This window comes from Falco punctatus (assembly GCF_963210335.1).
Source record: "Falco punctatus genome assembly, chromosome: 3".
Classification (NCBI taxonomy): Eukaryota; Metazoa; Chordata; class Aves; order Falconiformes; family Falconidae; genus Falco; species Falco punctatus.
The window spans coordinates 72,341,690-72,363,357 of record NC_137582.1 but is presented as its reverse complement, the minus strand read 5'-3'; the positions used below and the strand labels follow the sequence as shown (position 1 = coordinate 72,363,357).

Sequence of the window (21,668 nt, the reverse complement as noted above, 5' to 3'; positions counted from 1 at the left end):
TGTCCTTGCAGGCTTCTGAAATCCTAGGTCTTACACTTTCCAGATGCACAAGTGCCATTTCTAGGGAAGAGCTGCCTAAGCCCTGTTTGCTGTTGAGCAGCTGGGCTCCTCTGCCTCCGCCAGGGTTCACAGTCTGAACACTCCTCCATCTGACCTGTTTGCACTCTTGGAGCCCACTGTCAGCATTAGAGGACTCAAAACAGATCGCAGCGGCAGTAGTCTCTTTAATAATCTGTGGGAATATAGGATGAACATTTATAGATTTTTCTCTGGGCTTTTATCACATTTCTTGGAAAAGTACCTTGGCCTTTCTGTTTGCGTGATCAGGAGCTGAGGCTACCACATCCCTTTAACCAAGTGCTTAGTTTTTATGAATCCTTGTCTGACATTGTTCCTCCTCACTACTCCATTTTTACCTAAAAATAAACACCAGATCTTTAGGTTGTAACAGTTAGTATCCTAGGCCCTTGCTGCAAACCTCACCCATAGTCCCCGCTCCAGAGGATATTGCAACTTACAACAGATTGAGCATGGAAAGCAGAGGAAATGCCTTCCATTTTGAATCTTTTTTTGAAATTTCTATCCACAAATTGAGCATAATTTCCAATGTTACAGGTATACATTCACTGTAAGTCTGACAACAGTTTGATTGTAATGGTAGGCTTTATTTTTGAAGCCACCTTTTAATTGGAAATCTAATCCTTGCTGCCTGACTGAAAGGTGCTGCCATTTATGGAAGTATGTAGCAGCTCCACTGAAGCCACTGGAGTTGTACTGGGGCTGCTGAGAATACTGTTGTCTTTGGAACTGTATAAATTTATTAGGAAAACTGTTTGATCTTGAAAGTTAATTCAGCAAGCTAAAATCACCCTTCTTCTAAAGCAGATAATTACATTAGGGTTAAATTAATTGATTTATTTTGGTGATTACATCCTGGAGCCTGCCAGGATCCTGAGAGTACCTCTGTCTCTACTGCCTCACTTGCTTCCTAGGATGAAAGTGAGGGGACTGGAAGGAATGTGCGAGCTGCAAACAAATGTGCCACCACCCACTTCTCTGTTATTTATTGCTGTTTACATAGCAGCTCAGGTTTGTGTGACATATCAGGCAAGTAAAGCGTCAGGTTGCTGCCTGACAGGGTAGGAAGCCTGATTGTTCACCACCTGGCTTAGGCATTACTGCTTGCACAAAATGAAGGTGATGTCTGCGTAACCTGACGGCAAATTTAAATTCTTCATTTGCTTACTCTCTGTTAGATTTGTGCTTTATGCAGACTGTCCATGGAAGTATACCAGTATAAAAGATGCACGCTGTACCAGCTGTGGTCCTGGAACAGAAATCAGATGTGATGAAAGTCTGATATTGTGACAGCAAAGGGGCAGGAAGAATAGCTTACAATTGTGGGATCCTTTTCAGAAATGACATTCAGAAAGGCAAAATGCAGATGAGAAAGAAGTGAAAATTTGCAAGGAAAATCTTTCCCATACCTCCCCTGTTTTCCTTTCTTTATATATGTTTCCTTTTTTTACCTGTATTGTATTTTTATTCCTACTTGAAACTCTGATTTTTTTAAAGAGGTTTAAGGTTCCCCATACAGAAGTATCAGTCATCACTTCATTAATGCTGGGTGCACCATAGATCACCTCAAGTCCCCTTAATTTTGTTCCAGACTTCAGCATAGAGTTATGTTTGTTTTACCTGTCTGTGTGTTGTTATGAACACTGGTTGAGTATCAGGCTTCTGGTGACCATGTTCATCCTTTAGACTCTCCTGACAGTAAAGCATCTGTGTAAAAGACTCAGAGGGAGAGGGAAAGAGAGAGAAGGAAAGAGAGAAGGAGAGGAGGAAACACATCTTTGATCTATTCCAAGAGTGAAGAACATCTTGGTTGTGAATTGGACCTTATTAAACCCCTGCATCTATCAATCAAAAACACTGATTCTGAGCAATCAGGCTTCATTAGCTCCATTTGATGCAGAACTACTTGTTTAAACACAGAGTGAGATGGAAGAAGTCATAAAAGTCAATCTGGTAGATGATCTGGTAATTTTCATTGAAAATGAAATTGTAGAAAGTCACATGAATGTGGCTAAACACAGCCTGGGAAATTGTTCTGAGAAGAATATACTCTGTATCATAGGAGAAAAGTAAAACATCTTCAAATCTAGCAGTTTCTATGGAAATGCTTAAATTAAATGTAAAGCATGCATAAATTTTCAATATACCCAGCACTTTGGGAATGGGGGACATATGTTAGGGGGAAACCCATATACATGAACACCAAGCGGAAGATAAGACATGGGATTTTTTTCTGTGGATCTGTGCATGGAATATCTGTACTTCATTTTGCGTGCACACCAAAGCCCACACTTGAATACCCGACTATTTCTGTGCGAACTTCAGGACAAGCCAGAAACTCGCGCCTGAGCTAATTGTGCCACCAACTATCTTATCTTCACTTGCAGCACTGCAGCTTGGCCAGCTTTGGGCAAACAAGCTGAATATGAAGTTCCTTCTAGAAATGGTGGTCCTGCATACCACCACAGAAAATCACAGTATGTGGTTGACCCTAGCTGACCCTGCGTGGAGCAAAAAGAACAAAATGACTTCCAGAGGTGCCTTCTGACCTCAACTATTCCATGGTTCCCTGAAGCTGGAGTGTGGGAATACCCTGATATCGTCCTTCCAATAGTCTGTCCACCAAGCTACAGATGTTCTTCAGAAGATGTAGATATTAAGCAAAATAGATAGGAAAGTACACTGGGCTAAATCCATTCCCTTACCCCTATTCTCTGTGCACTGTGGATTTGGCATAGACTAAGGATTTGAAAAGTATGCAGTCTGCATTATACTCCAAAATTTGCCAGTTACCTCACAAGACACTCTTTTGACCTTAAGAGGGAATCCTTGGGGGGCATGCTTTTTACTAGGTGTTCAGATTGTTGGCTGTGTATGCTCTATGCACTACAAAGAAGAGAGCACACCGTGGCTTCTTTCCTGATCATCTTCAGTAAATTCTGGGCTTGTTGCACCTGCAAAGGCATACCTGCACATCCTGCAGTATCACAAGTGACTGGTTGGATGCAATACCTCTAAGGAACTACCGAGAATCACTAGTGTTCTGTATTTCAGTATATAGGAGCTACCTTCACAAATCAGATCAGGCTTACCATGCAAGACACTATGCTATCACTATTTGACAGAAGTTAAAAAACACAGATCTAGTGAGGGTATAGCTAAAAAAACCCTCCAGGTTTCTGTCTGTGGTGATGCTGTCATGGCAAATGTCTAATCAGCCTGAAGACAGCAATTTACAGAAACATTCTAAATCTCTACATGCTTGAAAGACAGCTTTTGTAAGGTGGTTTGGTTTTCTGTTTTGATCTTCTTGTTAAATTATAGTTCAGATTTCTAATGCAAATTCAAAGAGAAACTGAATCTTCAGCTTGCAGCTTCTTAAACGTCAATTTCCTCTTTAAAAAAAAAAAAATCCATATCAGAGAAACGTCATATGAAACTATAGACACAAATACACACGTGTACATTTGAACAAGCGAGTTATTCAGTTTAATCTAAGTCTTGACTTATGTTATGAAGTAGCTTCCCTCCCCAAGGAATTTCATGTCTGTCTGCATCACCATTTTGATTTGGGAATGCACTTCTGGAGTAGTTCTTAGATATGAAGACAAGAACTGGTGTCCTTTTCAGTGAAACTAAACCAGGTGTGCTCCAAAGGCGTGCCTGATGTGCTCCATCCACTGATGGGTACTCAGACCACAGGACTTTCTCTGAATAGGTATGTCCAGCCCAGGAAGTGATACAGATGGTGATTCAAAGTAGTTGCAGTTGTAGGAACCTGTCAAGCTTGAAAAACGGAAAAGATCACAGGCATAATCCTGACTACACTAAAATGAAAAATAAGATTCCCATTCACTTTAGGGAAGGTATATTATGCTTGGATTAGGCATTCTCCCTACCCTGGCAGATGGTTGACAAGAATAAACAACTACAGCAATTGATTTTTAGATACAGCCACTGGATCCAAAATCATAATATAGTCTTAATTCCACTTATCTGCAGAGCTAGAAAAATACGCCCTCTTGCACCCTTTAGTAAATGGACATTAGCCCTGGTGGACAGTCACATTAATGGATAGCTTTAATAACATCATATCTTGTTTGTTTGCCACTGTCCATATGCACAAAATTAATTCCTCTGCTAACACAGCCTGCACCTGCCTGTCTTTTAAAGCCATTTAAAACACTATTCTGTACAACTGAGAGTGTTCATCATTTGTTAATAAGTGGCATGATGAAGTTAAGAAACTATATTCAGTCATGTCCTTCATCTGTGTATTTATTATTTCTATTTTTATTGTTTCATTCAGATAATGCTGGAATGCTAAGGGTTGAAGATAGCCATTCACATGTGTAGATAACCCCACATCCTGTTCCAGGAGATGCCAGGAAAGATACTGCTATGTCCATATAGGCAGGTGTTTGATCAGGGAATTTCAGGTATATATTTCTATTAATTCTCCACCAAGCAAAATATTCTAGCAAAAAAAAAAATAAATTCTGGAAACAACAAACTGTACACAGTGGATTTGACTTCGGTCTGTAAGCTACATGCTGTGTCTTCGTAACCTGTGGCATCGGCAAATGATTTTAACCATAAAGTTAAACATTACTGGATTCCTTTGAGACTATTTTGGCAAACATAGAGCATATTAAAGAGAGAATCAGGAGTCATATTTGTGAAAATATGTTGTTAATAGAAATTAAATGATAAAATCTGCATTATAAGAATATACTTTGTAATTAAAAAGAACATATTTACACAGCTAATATAGATTAGAGAATATTGGAGGAAGCTGTTATTGCTTGTCACAAGAGACACTGGTCCTCAGGTTTGGTTTAATTCACATGAGAATAATGTATATCTCGACGTTTAGATTCATGGTTGCTTGATTCAATCCAAATTGCATACTGTGACTATTATTTTTGGAACAGTACTTGAGAGCAGTGTATTTAAATATACTACATTGAAAATTAAAACCTTTTATTTAGTTGTAATTAGCAGACTTTATTTCTTTGGGGGGGAAAAAAAGTATTTAAAGAACAATAAGAACTTAATATGCCTCCATAAAAATTTAAATGCATAGGGCCAGATTGTGACAGTTTGCTCCTACAGCACTAAAGTACTATTTAATGTGCAAATTAGGTAATGTGAACTAACTGCTTTTGAAGCACTAGATTCAGATTTTCTTGTTAATTTTTCCTTATACTTTATTTCACATGTTGTCTTAATTACTATAGCGAGAATTATTTGTGGAATATGGTACTATTTAATTGAGGAAGGCTATCATAAACTGTAAGAAATTGGTTCATGTAACTTGAAACTGGTAAAAAGTTCAAGTAAAAACATGAAAACTCCAATATTCTGAAACTTAAAGAGTTTGTTGGTTTTTTTCCCTGAAAATAATAGTACAAGTGCTTCAAAACAACTGTATTTTGGTGGTGCTTTTAAAATTTTTCATTAACAATAGATGTTCTAATCCCTAAACTGTATGCCAGCAAACCATGTCACTTATTCACCCTAATATATAAATCTTGGAGTTTTAGCAGTTTAGCTAAAACATGATCCACTCAAATTTTGCATTTTTTCATTCCATTCATGATATCCTAGCACTGCTCAGTGGTGGATACACTTTTTTGTTCATAAGTGTATGAGTAACTGTCATATTTCTTTCCCTGTCCATTCTTCCCTGGGTGGGAACATTAGATGGAGGTTTTTCAAGCTAATAGACACTGCCTTTGTTAAGTCAAGATCAAAACACTGCACTTACATTTTGCCTCGATAGGAGTTCCTGTTTCTAAAATAATAATAGAGTTTCTGATTTGTATAGAGGTGAATTTCATAGCCTTCAACTACCTTCAAAGAAAGCAGTTTTCCATTTCTAACCAATAATTGCTATTGTTTAATTTTTTGTATTGAATGCCTGATGTATTCATAAATTAATGTCAAGGTGATTGTGGGAACATCAGGCCTTGTTGCCATGGAAATACACACTTATTTACACAAACACATTTCAAAATGAAAAATCACTTTTTTAAAGGTTAATGAAAAGATAAAATTATTTTTTTAATACTGATCAGGTTACGGAAATAGTTTTTTTTTAATATGTTAACTGGGGGACCGTGTATGGAATTGGTGCTGAGTCAGTTCATACCCCACTAGCTGTCACAGTGGCAGGAGATGCTTTATGTATATACACACACACACACACACATATATATAGATATGTTTAGTGGGAGCATGTGAACCTGGCCACTTTCCACTGTAGCTCTCGCCTTCCTTCCTTCCTTCTTAGTTTGGCAGGCAAAAGGGAATATTTTCACCACTATTTCTTTTCTTCCCCACAGTCTTCTTGAAACAAAATGGTCTGATGTTTCAGTTGTCTTAAGTTTTTAGTATTTTCCTTGTTCCATAAGATCTCAGCATTTCTTCCAAGGTTTATTTCTATCCTTGATGTACTTGTGAGACTCTTTATTTCATCTTCCGATTAATTTACTCAAAGTCTGTTCTGCTGTATAGAGAATCAAGTGATCAAGAATTGTCACCACTGACACTTTTTCAAGCCTCAGCTGAGCTGTGAACACAAGCTCAAGCTTCAGTTTCTCACTGGTAAGGAAAGCTTCTTCCAGCAGAGGAGCTAAGTTGTCTAACCTTGCCAGGTTGGATCATTTGGTTCTTTCCATAACTGCTCCAGAGATCCTCGGTGTGGGTTTATTTAGGGGAACATCAACTAGGAACTCTGTAGCAGAACGTTCTGCATTTTCGTTAGCTTCTCAAAGCACATCAGCAAAATGAAGATATCCTGGGGCTGTACTGCTGCTGCTTAATCTCACTCAGCTATTTAGGCTGGTCCTGCTCCAAGGAAGCCTTCTAGCACTGCAGCACGCAGGCCAGTGCAAAGTGCTGGAAGATTGCAACTCCTGCCTCTCCTACAGTCGCGTCACACTGCTACCTTACAGGGGATACAGTGGCAGCGTAAGAAGGTAGCTCAGACTGGAGAGGTTTGTCCTGGAATGTGTGACAGGCTAGTGGTGTAGCTGAGTGCCGCAGAGGAGGTGAATGCCAGGTCAGACAAACCTAGCTGACACCAGCCATCACCATTCAGAAACACGCTGCTTTTCTTGCCTTTGTGCTGATACTGCCTGCCTGTCTGTGCTTATCTCGTCCTCTGCCTGTCTTCCAGTGAGCAGTGAAAAATGGTATGGAAGAACAAAGGCACTGATCCTCTTGCTGCTTCTTTTCAGTGCCTTGTTCTCAGAAATGAAAACTTGGGTGCAAATGTAAGCTGTCAGAGGTTGTGCTGAGGAGTTTTTGAGGGCTTTCATGTCAGCTCTAGAAGAATTATATATGCTCACCCGCTAGAATAAAATTATGTAATAAGCATTCCTAAAAATATAATAGGAGGAATGATAAAATCCTTACGTACACTCTATTAAAAAAAAAAAAAAAAAAAAAAGTGTGGATGGATTCAGAGGACAGCGGAAGCACTTTACCTCAGAAATAACCACCTCAATGAATTCTTCAAGGCCAGGAAAGATTGCAAGCTTTGCTGCCAACACTGGATCCTGGAACAATGCTTTTACAATGATGCCTGATAGATCTGTACTTGGAAGATGCTTGTAAGGAAGATCACCTGTATCTACCAAGACAACTTAAAGGTCACATGACAAAAGGAAAAATGCACAGCTATAGATACACTGTATAGTTAGCTACAGAAAAATATTTACAGATACATCAGAGAATGGTTACAGATCAATGCTTCCTATAATTCTTTAGTTTGAAAATAAGCATTTTGTGTCACCCAGATATTTTAATACAAGAATTCACTGAAGAATAATCTTATAAATAAGCAAATGTACTACTTATGTCAAGAAGATGTAGGAATTGCAAGGTAGAATGAATTCACAGTTATCTGTTTGTACTACATATATACCAAACATACGCTTCAAAAGCCAAAAAAATCCACTATTATGATATGAAGCTTAACAATTTAAAAAACAATTCTATGGAAATATAAAATAGATTTTATGGTTGCTAGGTTTTGTTTCACATTGGCTTGCTTTCTTATCAACTGAAAATTCTTCTGTTGTATGCCAGAGCAAAGGACCTGCAACAAAGTGTGTGGTAGACTTGTGTTAAATGAAATCTGGTCTGACAGATGCTGAAAGAAGATAAATTATTTAAGAAAAATGTTGCATAAAAGTTTTACTGATCTGAGAGAAACAAAAAATTCCCATGACTACCTGCTTTGTTCTGAGTAACATCAGCAGAAGTGGCAACACTGAAATAGCTATTTATAGAAAAAAGACGTAATAGAAAAATCAAAAATCTCCATAACTGCTCTCCTTTTTTGTGTTTTGGAGGCATGTAACTTTCAAGGTAGCTTAGTGCAACTATTACTGGTTCCTACGTATGTCAACTATTCCTATGTTATCAGGAGAAATACTCAGTGAATAAATTTTCAAGGTTATCTATTTTGTTTTCTATAGCTTTTAAACTATTTTCACATTTCTCTATTCATTTAGAATAAAGAAGAGAGAATTGAGAGGCTTTATGGCATTTGTGGTTTCACAGATACACTTTGGTCTAACTTAACCTTAGGTGTTATGGTGGTTATTAAACCTGGATATGACTCCAGGCAACCATGATAAGCGTAGTGTGCTCCATTCCATTCTGCAGAATTCAGGAGATCTGCTGGTATGACAGTTCAGTGAAAAGCAATGAGATTTTTTAAAGAAGGTAAAACATGTCCATAGTGAAAAACACCAGGAACTCAATATTTAGCCTATCAAGGACTACATTAAGAGTTTACTCGGCTAAAATCTGTAAATACCAACAGAGGGAAAAAATTCTATTACATAGCCTTTCAATTTACTAGACAAAACATATTAGGAACTAAGGGAACCTGAACTAAATTCATTTTTAGAAATGAAGAGCAAAATTAGGTCCAATTTTTTTGCATTGACTCAGCAAGGGTTATATAGGTTCATGGTCAGTGAATGTTTTTTCTAGAAGAAATGTTTTATTTCAAGCTGGAGTTAATGAAAAGGAAATCTATATCCTGTGTTTTGCTGAAGATGAAACAATTATCAAAATGGTGTTATTAAACTGTAATGCCAATATAAATATGGAATCCTAAACCTTATTTCAGATTCCTTCTTTAAGGCAGAAAAGGTGTTGATTTAAGGTTCCAAAAGTATTTTTAGTTTGCCAAGAGCTATGTCTTTCACAGCTGAAACAGGACTCTACCAAAGATGAAGGCATACTTTATATACTGTTAGTCACCTTGTACTCATCTCCAGTCTATAGGCTTTGCTGGCATTACTATGCCAGTAAAAGTTGTAAAGCCATGTGGTTCATTCATTAGTGTCCCTCTGCTTTAATATACCATCAATTATACTATCAAGTGTGAATCTTCAGAGGTAACCCATCAAGACCATGGATTTACAACCTTATTGCTGATGATATTCCTTAAGTATTGAGATATTTTTCTCAGAAAACATTGAGTAGTCGTAAGATTTATATACTTGCAAGAAAAAGGGAGTCTCAGTGAGTTTCCCCATGCAGAATAGTTTTGGTGGAAAAGTGTTAAAATGTTCCTATTGACCTTTGTTAACTAAAGAAAATCCCTTAATTCAGAATTACCTTTCTTTTCAAAATGGAGTTAGGTTCTATCAAGTAAGGTTAACAGTTTTAAAAGGTCAAAAAACAAATTAAATCTTTTGAAGTAATCAAAATATTTCTGTTGACCTGACCTTTATTTATTCATTCATGTATTCAGGTTTTGGATGATATTAGGTAAAAATGTTTATATCTGAGACATTGCTAGTGTTGCAAGGTGGGAGAAAAAACATTGAAATACTCAAAAAGCTTATGACAGACAAACGTTTTCATGTACTTCCATATATTAAGATGCACCTTACATCTGACTGTCAACAAGAAACCGAGTTATTTTAATCACAGCAACTTTTGTGATGGGGAAGTTGAATAACCTAATTCTAGAGATACTTTGGAGGAGATGTAGGTGCTTCTGCTGCAACTATTGTGATGTAATTATGAGAATCTACTTATTAAGCTAATCTTAGCATTTAAAAACTAAATATTTGATTAATTTTTTTGAAAACAAAGGAAAGACCTCCACTTAATACAACAGTTTCTAAATTTGTCTTAGTGCAGACATAAAACTAGCAGCAAAATCCTCCAGTAGTGGATTGATGGACCGTCATCTAACCATTTTGGATGGTTAATATATGTGTGTATATATATATATATATATATAAAAAATAATAGGTGAGGAAATTAAAATGTCCTTCGTGTTGAGAAGTATTCCTTTTTATTTGCCATGGCCCAGAAACTATTCATTTGTCAGTGGCTGTGTAGGGGGACAGTGGTCTCCATTGATATTGGCCTCTGAAGATGTCATAAAACGCTACTTTATGCTTCCCTCTTCTGCCACATCTCATATGTATGCTTTAAAATCCTCTTAGGGAATGGATTTTTCACTTTCTGCAGGAAGATAGTGTCCATTTGTTGTTGTCACTGCAATGCAAATAGGCATAGTAATAAATATTGTCAACATCCATAAATCAAAGGAATTATAGCACTAAACAGCAAATATAAGGCAGTTATAGAGATGAGGTTGTTGCCTTTCTTGGCCCAAATAGCTGGCACAATTGAGAACCTGAGAGTTTTTCTTGTTGGGAGGAGCGTTTGATGATAGTTTCCATTAGCTGTTGGGTGCAAATCTGGTTTATTGAGAGGAACAGAGCTAAATCCTGTTGCTCTTAAGTTCCACAGAAAGAACAATAAGTCACAGCCTTGCTTACAGCTTAAAGCCAACCCATTAGCAAACTATGCACAGAAAAGGTCTCTACCTTGGTTCCTGTCGGGGCCGCACTAACAGTTTGTCTATGGCTGTCCTCTGCATCTTTGCTTTACTGTTCTTCATGCATTTGCCATACTTCTACATTAATGCTGCCTGTTTCCATTACCGTAATCAAGGAGGTACAGAATTGTTCCAGCCACCAAGAAAAGTGGCTGGCATGGCCTCCTGCATAGCAGGAAATCTAGCTAGGAAAGGAAAAGCTAAAAGAAACTGCAAGTCCAGCTTGTCAGCCACGATTCTGGGCAGCTTCACAGGAAAGGAGAGGAAAACATCCTTCCTCAATTTGTGAAGCTGAGACCAAGAAGTACACATTTCTGGAAGAATCAGTGCAGCACAGGGGCGTCTGGGTAGCTACAAAGGTCTTCATTCCTTTAACCTGCTTTTCTTTCATACCTTGCCCTTTTGCCCTCCCTTCAAAGAAAAACACGTTCTACTGCTGAGAATGCTTTCTTAAGTCTTTGTAACACTTGTCCCATGGCTTCCGTGCACATATGCAGAAACAGTTCATTATCCAGTCCCTAGGTATGTAACTGGGGAAATCACATGGTGTAAAATTTCTACTGAAGAGATCACTGAGTGCAGAGTGGGAAGACTTAGTCACAGTTGTTTGAAACACTCCATGATACAAGAGAATTTTGCATTTTCCCTTTCACTGCTAGTCTGCATTTGTTTGCAGGGATCACAGGGGTTTCTTTACTGAGTCTAATCTATTATTTTGTATATGATGTTAATGCAAATAAATGAAACTGCTTGGATTAGGGGATGATAATAATAAAAATACCAAATCACTGGGAACATTTTGGCTCTCAAAAGACAGTTTCATTTGAACAGAAATGAAGCACCACAACAGCAAAATAAAAATCATTAAGTAAAGTGATGTTACAAATAATGCTGCCGAGACGTTTTCTTTAAGAACAGGTGTATGGACACATTTACAATACAAGAACATATAAATAGGTCTTCTGGTGTTTCTTCATCTTTAAATCATGCTAACTTACAGTACTTACTTAAGTACTTACTTATTTACTTACTTTTGGTTTACTGCTTTATGGAATTATTTGTACAAGAGCCAGATGGGGAGCTAGAAAGTAGATTTGTTTTAAAGTTATTATGGTGTGACTAGTGTGACTATCACTGTGACGGTATTTCCAGACCTTATTGTTTTGGGGTAGTAGGAATTACAGTGGTGTATCTCTGATGTTTTCTTTTTTTTCCTCTCTCTTTCTTTCTTCACTCCCATCCATTTGTAAATTTAGACTTGTCTTCTGTATTTCTAGCGAGATGAGTGATGTAAAATAACTACATTAATATCCTTTAGGCCCCAAATTTGATAATACTTTTTCCTTGGTTTATATGGTACATCTTTTTTTATGTCTTAGAAAAGCAAATTGAAAAATAAGTGACGAGATAAAAAATAGGGATATATGTGTTGGTATTTCAGCAAATGTCATTTCATTGTGTGATGACTTCTAGCTAGCCAACCATTACAGAATTACTGTCCCATGCATATGGTATACTAAAATACCACTAGGAGTGAAGATTTTTTAGGATTTACAATGTAAACAGGATTTCTTCTGAACTGTTGGAAGAGTTTAATTTTTGAAGTTTTTGTGATGCCAGATAATGTCTGAAGTCTAGTCCCTTGGCTGAGGTGGGGAGCTTAATTTCAGTATAAGAAGAAAATTAATGAAGCAGAAAATACACTGTATTCACTGTGGATAACCTAAAAATATCCTTTAATTCACCTCACAGGAGCAGGGGGTGTATATTCAGATCTACGTGAGAAACCTTGCATTCCAAGACACTTCATACCTCAGCTCTGTGCAAATCCTCCTCTGGATTTGCACACAGCCCCTCCTGTTGAGGGTTTGGGAAGAAGATGCATACTGTGCCCAAGGCTGGCTGCTGTCCCACACAGTTCCCACCTGAGCCTAAGCAGTGGGGTTATTTGAAATAATATTGCTATACTGCATTGCTGCAGTACTCATCACCACTGTGGAACCATTGGAAGTTTCAAGAGCAATCCTTAGAAGCTTCATTCATTAACATACCTGAAATGGCTGGAATCATCTCTATTACAAATTAAGATAAACTGTCTAAAACTTTCACAAAACACAGAGCAAATTATTATGCTTGTTTTGCATGAATTTGAATTGCCAGTAATTTACCTTTAATCTGTGTAGTTAATATAAATAAATACTGCTTTAAAAGTTAATTACAATCTAAAAATCACACCTCTTCGATTTAAGTAACTTTGCAGGGGAACATTGTAAAGAACTGCAAACCTAACTTTAAATGTGAGTTCAAGTCATTAGATTTATCAAAATCTGATACTTTTCCAAACAAAAAAAGATTAAAAGAAAGTTCTCTCCAACACTTTTCTAGTTTTTAATTAAAATTTAGAATTAGAATTTTAGAAATTAAAAATTCTAAGTAGAAATTTACTGTAGAAAACTGCTTCAATCTCTTGAGCAATAAAAACTGGAGTGAGGATATTTATATTCATCATAGTTATCAGAAAGAAAGATGTTTTTTCCAACTCAAAGAAGTATGGCTCAATAAGATTAATTCCTCTCAGATTTCCTAGGCATTTGTTTAACCTTCACATGAAAACCCCTCCTTATCTACAGAAATGACATAACAGCTCCCTTTCCAATAGCTCCAGGAGCATTAATCTATTATACTGGTACAAAGTAAGTAAATCCACAGATTAGGAGCTGAAGCAGTTGTAACTATTTCATGAAAAAAATAATTGTCTTCAACCTCAGATTATGGAAAAAAAATCAAAAAAAGCAGCATTCTTAAACTTTAGATCCTTATGAGAACTTTTTCTGTTCAATGAGAACTGATATAGTATGCTATCTTGATGCAGTTGTGTATTAATAGTCATTGTAACAGTCAACTGTAATTGTCCTTACAAATATTAATAATATTTAAACAATTTGAAAAAAACAAATCTAATTTCAAGTCTGAAATAATTTTCTCTTTGGGACCTGCATGAGAGAGCATCAAGTACACACACGGGATGCAATATATGTGATTGCTCAGAACCTCGTCCATACCTTCTCCTGAGGTCTGAAGATTCATGTTTGTCATCTGTCTTGTCATGAAGGGGCCAGGTGTAAGGATAGTCATTTAGTTGAAAGCCTGCTCTTATTAACAGAATCCTGCATTCCCCTATTAAAAGCTGATTTTCTGTTCCATGATCACATTGTCCCATGACTCTGAATCAAAGAAAAATACATTAAGAAAAAGTCTTTAAATCAATCACTGTCCTGGATCATTAGACTATTACAGAAATGACCAAACTTCCTTATTAATCTTGAAGAGAAATGAAATTGGTCACTGGACTGCAAGAATTCAGCAACAGTTTTGTACTTGGCTGAGCTAATATATAACATACAATGTGATTCATAATGTATCTGAACCTAAGCTCAGATATAAACAAAGGCAAACAAGTTTTTATTCTAAAAAGTTTTAATTGGAAGACGTTCCAAGTGAGCTACCCCAGCTTAGTATTGTGTTTGCTATTTTGCATTTTTGGAAGATGTGACTACAGAAAGTAAAAAATATATAAAACAAAAGGGATCCATTTCCTCAAAAAGCTCTTTTTTATATCACAGTTGTTTTTCTCTAAAAATACCCTCAAATTACTAAGTAACTGAAAAGTAGACATCCTCTGATCCTTCTGTTTCTCTTTTCATCAGTAATTGAGAGCCTGGCTGCAACACACTGCATCTGAAAACTTTAAATCCTTTTGTGGAACATCTTTCATACAGATACGCAGTTTAGCACAGAGGAGGGCCTGTTACAACATGCCAGTAAATTTAATTTCTTACAGAATATATAGTGTAAACTAACTATAACTGTCCTTGGGGGGGGGGGGGGGGGGAAGTGTATTTAAAAAGAAAGATGATCTTCTAATTTAGCAAAGTCTGCGTTTTCAGATAAGGAATCACCGTTAAATGTGCCAAATTAAAAATGCCAGAGATGTCTAAATCATGCTGCAGACTAGCAATAGTATACAGTCATTATGCCAGTTAGATGGAAGTCATTTAAAGGGAGGATAAAGCAGAGAGTGGGTTGGTATACGAAGACTATTTTAACAATGTGTCCGAAGAGTATGATCTTATGTTTTCCTATACTATAGGAACTTTACAGTGTATTTTAAGCCTAGTAAACAGAAATTGCAACTATTTATCTTATGTTTCATATCCATCTTTGGAAAAAACTGAGGCCTAATGTTCTGATTTCCTCACTGGTAAAACTGCAGATGCAGAAATGCCAAAACGTCACGCTGGAAATCTGCTGCAAAGTTTCTTAGAAAGCTTATTGAGATTGTCCACCTGTGAGCTGTGTTGCACAGCAGCACCACAACTCTATAAATAAGGATCATCTGCTGTACTGGCAATGGGACCTGGAAAGGTGACCGTGTAGAAAAAGTAGCCTAGGAAGGTCAAGGATTTTGGATACTGCGCAGTGGCCCAGTCTGTTCTTCACAGACATCTGCTGGATGAAATGCCTAGTGGAACATACACCCATCCTCCTTTTAAGACCTATGTGGAGCTATAGAGAAGAAGTGGCAATAAAGACACAAAATAAGTCAATGAAACATTAATCATAATACAAATATCTCCCCACTGTGTGTTGGTCGTTTCCTAAGAGATCTTGGCTAGTATAATAGACACTAAGAAATTGTACTTACAGATGAAAAAAAGGAGACAAGAGCTGTCTTTATGGGTCAAATAACATCATGCCCAGAAGGCATAGGTGCCTCAGGGTGGTTTGCCCTATCTTCCCACACCTTAGCCTGGGACAAGGAAAGCTGTCCATTGCACTGCATGCATTTGTTTACTGAAGGGGAGCCAGATCCTTAAAGGAATTGGAGATAATTATTCAACAAAAACTGCACTTGCACTTGAAGCAGCCTTGCTTCTTCCCTAACATGGGCCACTCTGGAAAGCAGCTTAAACTGAGCCTGTAGTTCTGTATTGCAGTCCATAGAGACATGAAGGGAAGAGAAGTCTCATTGCTGCTCAGTTATTCAGTAGAGGTGTAGGAACAGAGGAGGCACTCAGCAGTCTTATCATTGCTCCTGCCAGAGTCCCTCCTGCAAATTTCCCTGTGGTGTTTCCATGTGGTTTTAAGCCTCACTCCTCCTTCTGGCAGTACCACCTAAGCCATCGCTCACCTATTACGACAAGGATCTGCCAGCCCACCAGCAGACTGAAATGCCCACCAGCAGAGAAAATGATAAGGCAACAAAACCACAGAGTTGACTAATAATAATTTGAACGTGCCCAGAGAGGGGATATAAACATTCTGTAGGTAATCTGTTTACTAATTTGGGTTGCTTTCTAGACCTAGCAGATCTCATGTAAAACAAGCATTTTGCCAGTGATGATACACAACTCTTGGATGAAGTGAACAGATTAAACTGTTTATGTTCAGCTGCTGAAAACACTCCAGAAATTGAGGTCAATGTCAGAAACCTTATTAGATTTCAAAAGAGGTAGGAAAGCTTCAGCCTATTCACAAGACAGGAGGTCTTCAGGCTTTTGAGAATGACATCTGAAGGACATTTAGATTGTTTTCTATAAAAGGAAAGGGCAAATTTCCAGTACATATATAATCACTGGTAGCATTTATGTTGTCATCCTCTCTAAAGCAGTAACAAAGTGCACAAATGGTGGATGATTAGAGAGGTCAGTGAAGTGCTCCATTCAGCTGTAATTGTAGAGTTTTTAAAAATTCTTTTGACATCAGAAAATATCATATGTTTTTTTAACCCAGCTTTTTGCTATGATTAGTTAATTCATGCAAAACCAGTGAAGAAACAGAATGGCAAATTAAAAAACAGGAATGTAATTTTGCAGTAGCAATAAGTAATCAGCAAAATCAGTTCACTGTAAAATTACTGCTACCTGCTACACTTAACTCCACACACACAAGACCTCAGCAAATTTTTCTTTAAAATACTACTACCTTGCAGATCTGGAAAGTGCTTTGAAAGAAGTACTGCCCCATGTACACTTTTGCTGATGCTGCAATCAGTATTCTCTCTTTTCCTACTCCCCCTAGAGCAAGTCACAAGATTTCCTTATCTCACATAGAGAATCTGAATACACAGTTTTATTTAATTAACATAATTTTAAAACTATCATTGCCTTATAAAATCTGACAAACTTCATTACAAAGGAAATGATGCAACTTCTTTCTGTTTAACAGTATTTGAAAACAAGTTATGTTTTCCATTTTGTCATTTTTCTGCCTGGGTGTCTCAGTTTTGAGAAATGAATGGACATATGCTTTTGAATTTTGAAGCAAATTTTCATTAGAGAATAGCCACATAGTGAAAATAAAAATATAATCTGCCACTGACCAAATAGGAGTTCTCATTTCAGTAATATTCTTCAAAATAAGGAATTGTCCATTGCACCAGGTGGAAGTCTACATATTTTATGAACTTTCTTGTTTCACAGAAGTATGAAACCGAAATAGATGGAATACATGGCAGGAAGGATGTAGAGCTGGAGAAACAGAGTCCTGTGCTGACTCCCCAGTGTGAAGGGGGGGGGGGGGGGGGGGGGGAAGGCCAAAAAAAAAAGACATTCTGATGATGACAAGTTTATACTCGATGTAGCTTCCATAATTCCATAAGGGATGCAACTGTTAGCATACTGTAACTCAAAGATGGAAAAAAAAATAATATAGCAAGCTTAGGTGTAGTTTGGAATTTCAGAAAAAATGTCTCTGTAGTACAGTCCTGTTCACACATCAGTTAAACATTCAGAGCTGTATTTGAATGATTTGCCATGTGAACTTCACTTCATACCAGTCAAAAATGATGTTGAACATAGCAAGTTGTAACTTTGACATGAAAGGGTACTTTCCCTTCAGTGCACCTAAATTTTATCATTGGGCTTTTGTCATTGATGGGGAACAAAGAGATATTTCAACTGGTCCCCAGACAAACATTTGTAGCACCTTAGATGTTGTGATGCCACTTCATGTTTGCAGTCATTTCAATTCTTCAGCTAATGGTTGTTTGCTTGCCATTAGCAACCGTTAGGGTGGAGTCATAAGCTCTCTGGGAAAGTTAGTATCACCTTCTTGGTGTTTATCTTATTTTATTTTAGGATACCTTCCTTCAAAGTTATTTTTTCTCCTGTTCAGGGTTTCTACAGAAGTCCATGATAGGAAAAGGTTTTAAATGTTAGTGCCTTGCCTATTGCACAATTTGCAAAGAGAATTGTGAATCCTTTGACTGTGCAGTGCATAGCACAACGTTGTTTGTTTTTTCCCCCCACTGTGTCTACCTCCTTATTTGTTACATTATTTTTTTACAGTGCATGAGGTCAGGGGCAATGCCTGACATACAAAAAGACTGATGGAAGAAACTGAGCTGCAGATTAATGCTGTGACCACTGAAATCCATAGCAAAATTCATACCAGCATCAGGGGCAGCAAGAATAAGCTTTAGGAAATTATTCAGACCTCTCTGAAGTCCTTCCACATACAATTCTATGTTTCAGTTGATGAAAATGGAATTTTTCTATATTCCATATAATAATCATTATACTTCTGCATGAGGTATTTCACATGTGTTATTCATCAAAAAGGGAAATTTGAAAGCCCACTGGGACAACCAGATACAGAAAATTATGTCTGGTTTGATCTTAGTTTAGTTGAAGTTCAGATCCAGTGTTTCAAAGTAGAAAGGAAAAACAGCTTTTAGTATTTCAGTGCTTTCTATAAAGCAAAACAGACTGTAGGTACACACAGCTCAGAGCAGCCAACAGGAGTATTCTGTGGTATCTAACTAAAACAGGATCTCTTAGAATCCCATATGAGAAGCACCTTGTGTTCTTATACAATGTACACCATTAAAAAGCAGTTTGACCCTAATTGTGTTCTAGTTGTAGAACGCATAGTCGCTAGTACCTGTTTGCTCTTCATGTCGACTGTTTTTCCCTGTTTAAAAAAAAGAAAGAGGTGAGAGGGGGGGTGTGTGTGATTCTTCCAGGTTTCTCTGTTGTAATTACAACTTCTCCCTCATACAAACAGTCCCAATAGTCTAAAAGTACTCTTGATTCTTCACTTTTATGCAGTCTCCTTTTCAAAATAAATTGAAAGCTGCAAAGCTTCCAGTGGCATTAAATTTTGCATATACGTTCACTTGCTGTAAAGGACGTTTTTTCCAGATTTTTGATGATTTATACTTTCTTCTAAGCTACTGCTGTAGTTTCCATAGTGAATGGTCTTTGATTTAGCTCATGGTTATCAATGAAAAAAGACCTGAAACACAGCAGTGCTTCATACATTGTTTATCAGCCATTTGCCAGTGACACGAGAACCGCAGGTGAAAGGGTGGCTTTAAGTACATTTATTTTCATGCCTATGCATTCAAGCTGTTTACCTTGTAGAAAAATTAGGTGTCTTAGAGCTGATAAGTGTGACTGACACTGTTAAAGACAGAGTGACTTCAGACATTTTCTTTCTGGTTTGCAGTAGAGGTGAGCTCATCTGGTGGTAGCTATCATGCAGTTGTTTCCTCAGATCTTTACTTTTCACTGTATTCCTTTGCAGGTGCATGGGTCTGCATCGTCACAAGTTGCTTTAAAGTTTTCCACTCTGTATTCTACACATCCTCCATCTACTAAGAATATGTTTAAGTACCTCTGAGGTGTGAATATAAATGAAATTTGAATCCAAATATTTCACCTTTCATTTTTGCAGCCGGACCCTGCAGGCAGAGATATCTCCATCCGACCGATCTTGGAGCACTGCGAAAACACTCACATGACAATTTGGCTTGGGATTGTCTACGCCTATAAAGGGCTGCTGATGGTAAGCATAGCTTGTTCTGCACAACACTGACTTCAAACTGCTGATAGGCATGAACCAAATTATATTTGTTTTTCTGATGGCTGGGAGTGAGTTCAAACTTCCTTGAATACACCTTTTATAATTGGACCTGCTTTGAAGTTCATTAGGTGGTAATATATGGATATAAGCATACCTAAAATAATTAAGACATTAATTGCCCTTAAGCTGAATACTATAGATATACCACAAACCAAGGAATTCAATAGTGAAAAGATGGGTCTGTGAATGAGACAACTTTATAAATAAAGAACCCAAATAATCTCAATTCCTTTGGATTCTCCAAAAAGGTAGGACTAGGTTATTCTAGATGTTTGCCTCTGAGTTGCAGATGTCCTTCAGGAAAAGCTGCAGGAGACACATGATTGATTCAGTCTGAATCAAAATAACCCTTTTGTCACTGAGGTCCATCTCCACAAAAAGGTTTACTTACTGAAATGGATCTCAGGAACCAGGAATCCTGAATCCTCATAGTTTAAAAAAACAAAAAACCACAAACAAAACAACCTGTAAAGGTGACTATTAGTGATTAAATCTCCTAAGCCTGAAGGCTCTAAAAACATCTGGTTTTGACAGCACTGACCAGCTGAACAGCTATCTGAACAGAGCCCCATCTGGATCCTAAACCTAGATAAACATTAGTTTACGCTGCCCGAAGGGTTCAATCTGTTCTGTGTATTTGTAGCATGCCCGTTCGTTAGGACACCCGTGAAAGACTGGGTCAGCTGCTTCCACTTGGCCTGGTCAGTGCTGCTGCCCTGGGGGAAGCTGCGGAGAGGGAGCTGCTGGTGGCCGGAGCCTTCCCTCTCCACAGCGAATGGCTGCTCCGCTGGGCTGCAGAGTCCTGCTGCTTTTCATGCTGCTTTTTTCAGGCTGAAAGATCTTTAAATATGAAATATGAAGTTCAACAGGAAGGGATGAGAGCTTTTCCTTTTAATGCGAAACAATAGCTTTGTGATAGACTGATCTGCTGTGGAGTGCCTTCAGGCAGAGAAGGCACTAGAACCAAGTGCCTCCGGTTACCAGATGAGAGCTCTGATCCTGGAGCTACTAGCTGAAAAGAAGTCTTCCCAACTTCCCATTTAAAAAAAAAAATAAAGAAAAAAAAATCAGCTTTGGGTGTAGATGCTTATTTTTCAGAGAATGTCCAAGCAGGCTGTGAAATCAAGAGCTAGGACATACTTGATCCCACAAAGTGATTAGTGGTTAGGAGAGATTCCACATCTCAGCACTATCTGAGTAGCTCTGGATTCAGAGTAACCTCAGCATGTAACACAGTATTGAGGCATTTGTGTTTTGAAGGCAAGGTTGCCAGAAATTAGGTGTTCTGACATTGACCAGCTTTGAGGCCACAGTTTGACAGTAAAATCTAACTGTCCATTGGCGTAAAACATCATACTTTGTGCAAAAACACAGCACACCACCCAAAACTTACCAGTACCTTATATGTGGAGCTTCTTTACACACCCGTGAACTAGTCCAGCTCAAAAAACATTTCTGCAAATGAAAGGGAACAAGGGCTCCTTCAGGCTGTCAGAGACCCTGCACCCATCTGCAGGGCCCGTCTGCAAGTCCCTGTGTGGAGCTGGGAGCTTCTGAAATTCCTATTCACATTTCTTTGTTTGATTCTTCCTAATCTGCAAAGTGCCAGTTTCTGATTTTGTATCTTTGAAGCCAAATCTTCCAAAAAGGTACAGCTAAACTAGAAAGCATAGCTTTAGTACCCAGTTGCTGACAAGGTGTTTAACTGTATTGCAGTAATTACGTTGTGTGGTGATGGATTGTATCTCTTAGGTCATTTAATTATCTTTAGGGATGA

At 37.7% G+C, this 21,668-nt stretch overlaps 1 protein-coding gene across 5 annotated transcripts in view; it reads left to right on the top strand.

Moving 5' to 3' along the window:
* Nucleotides 1-21,668, top strand: part of GABBR2 (gamma-aminobutyric acid type B receptor subunit 2) — a 502,330-nt gene that overhangs the window by 426,084 nt on the left and 54,578 nt on the right. For all 5 annotated transcript variants that reach the window (XM_080378574.1, XM_080378573.1, XM_080378575.1 and 2 more), the window contains one exon: nucleotides 19,703-19,813. In XM_080378574.1, the coding sequence (XP_080234700.1) occupies nucleotides 19,703-19,813 (111 nt within the window). The remainder of the gene's footprint in view (nucleotides 1-19,702; nucleotides 19,814-21,668) is intronic.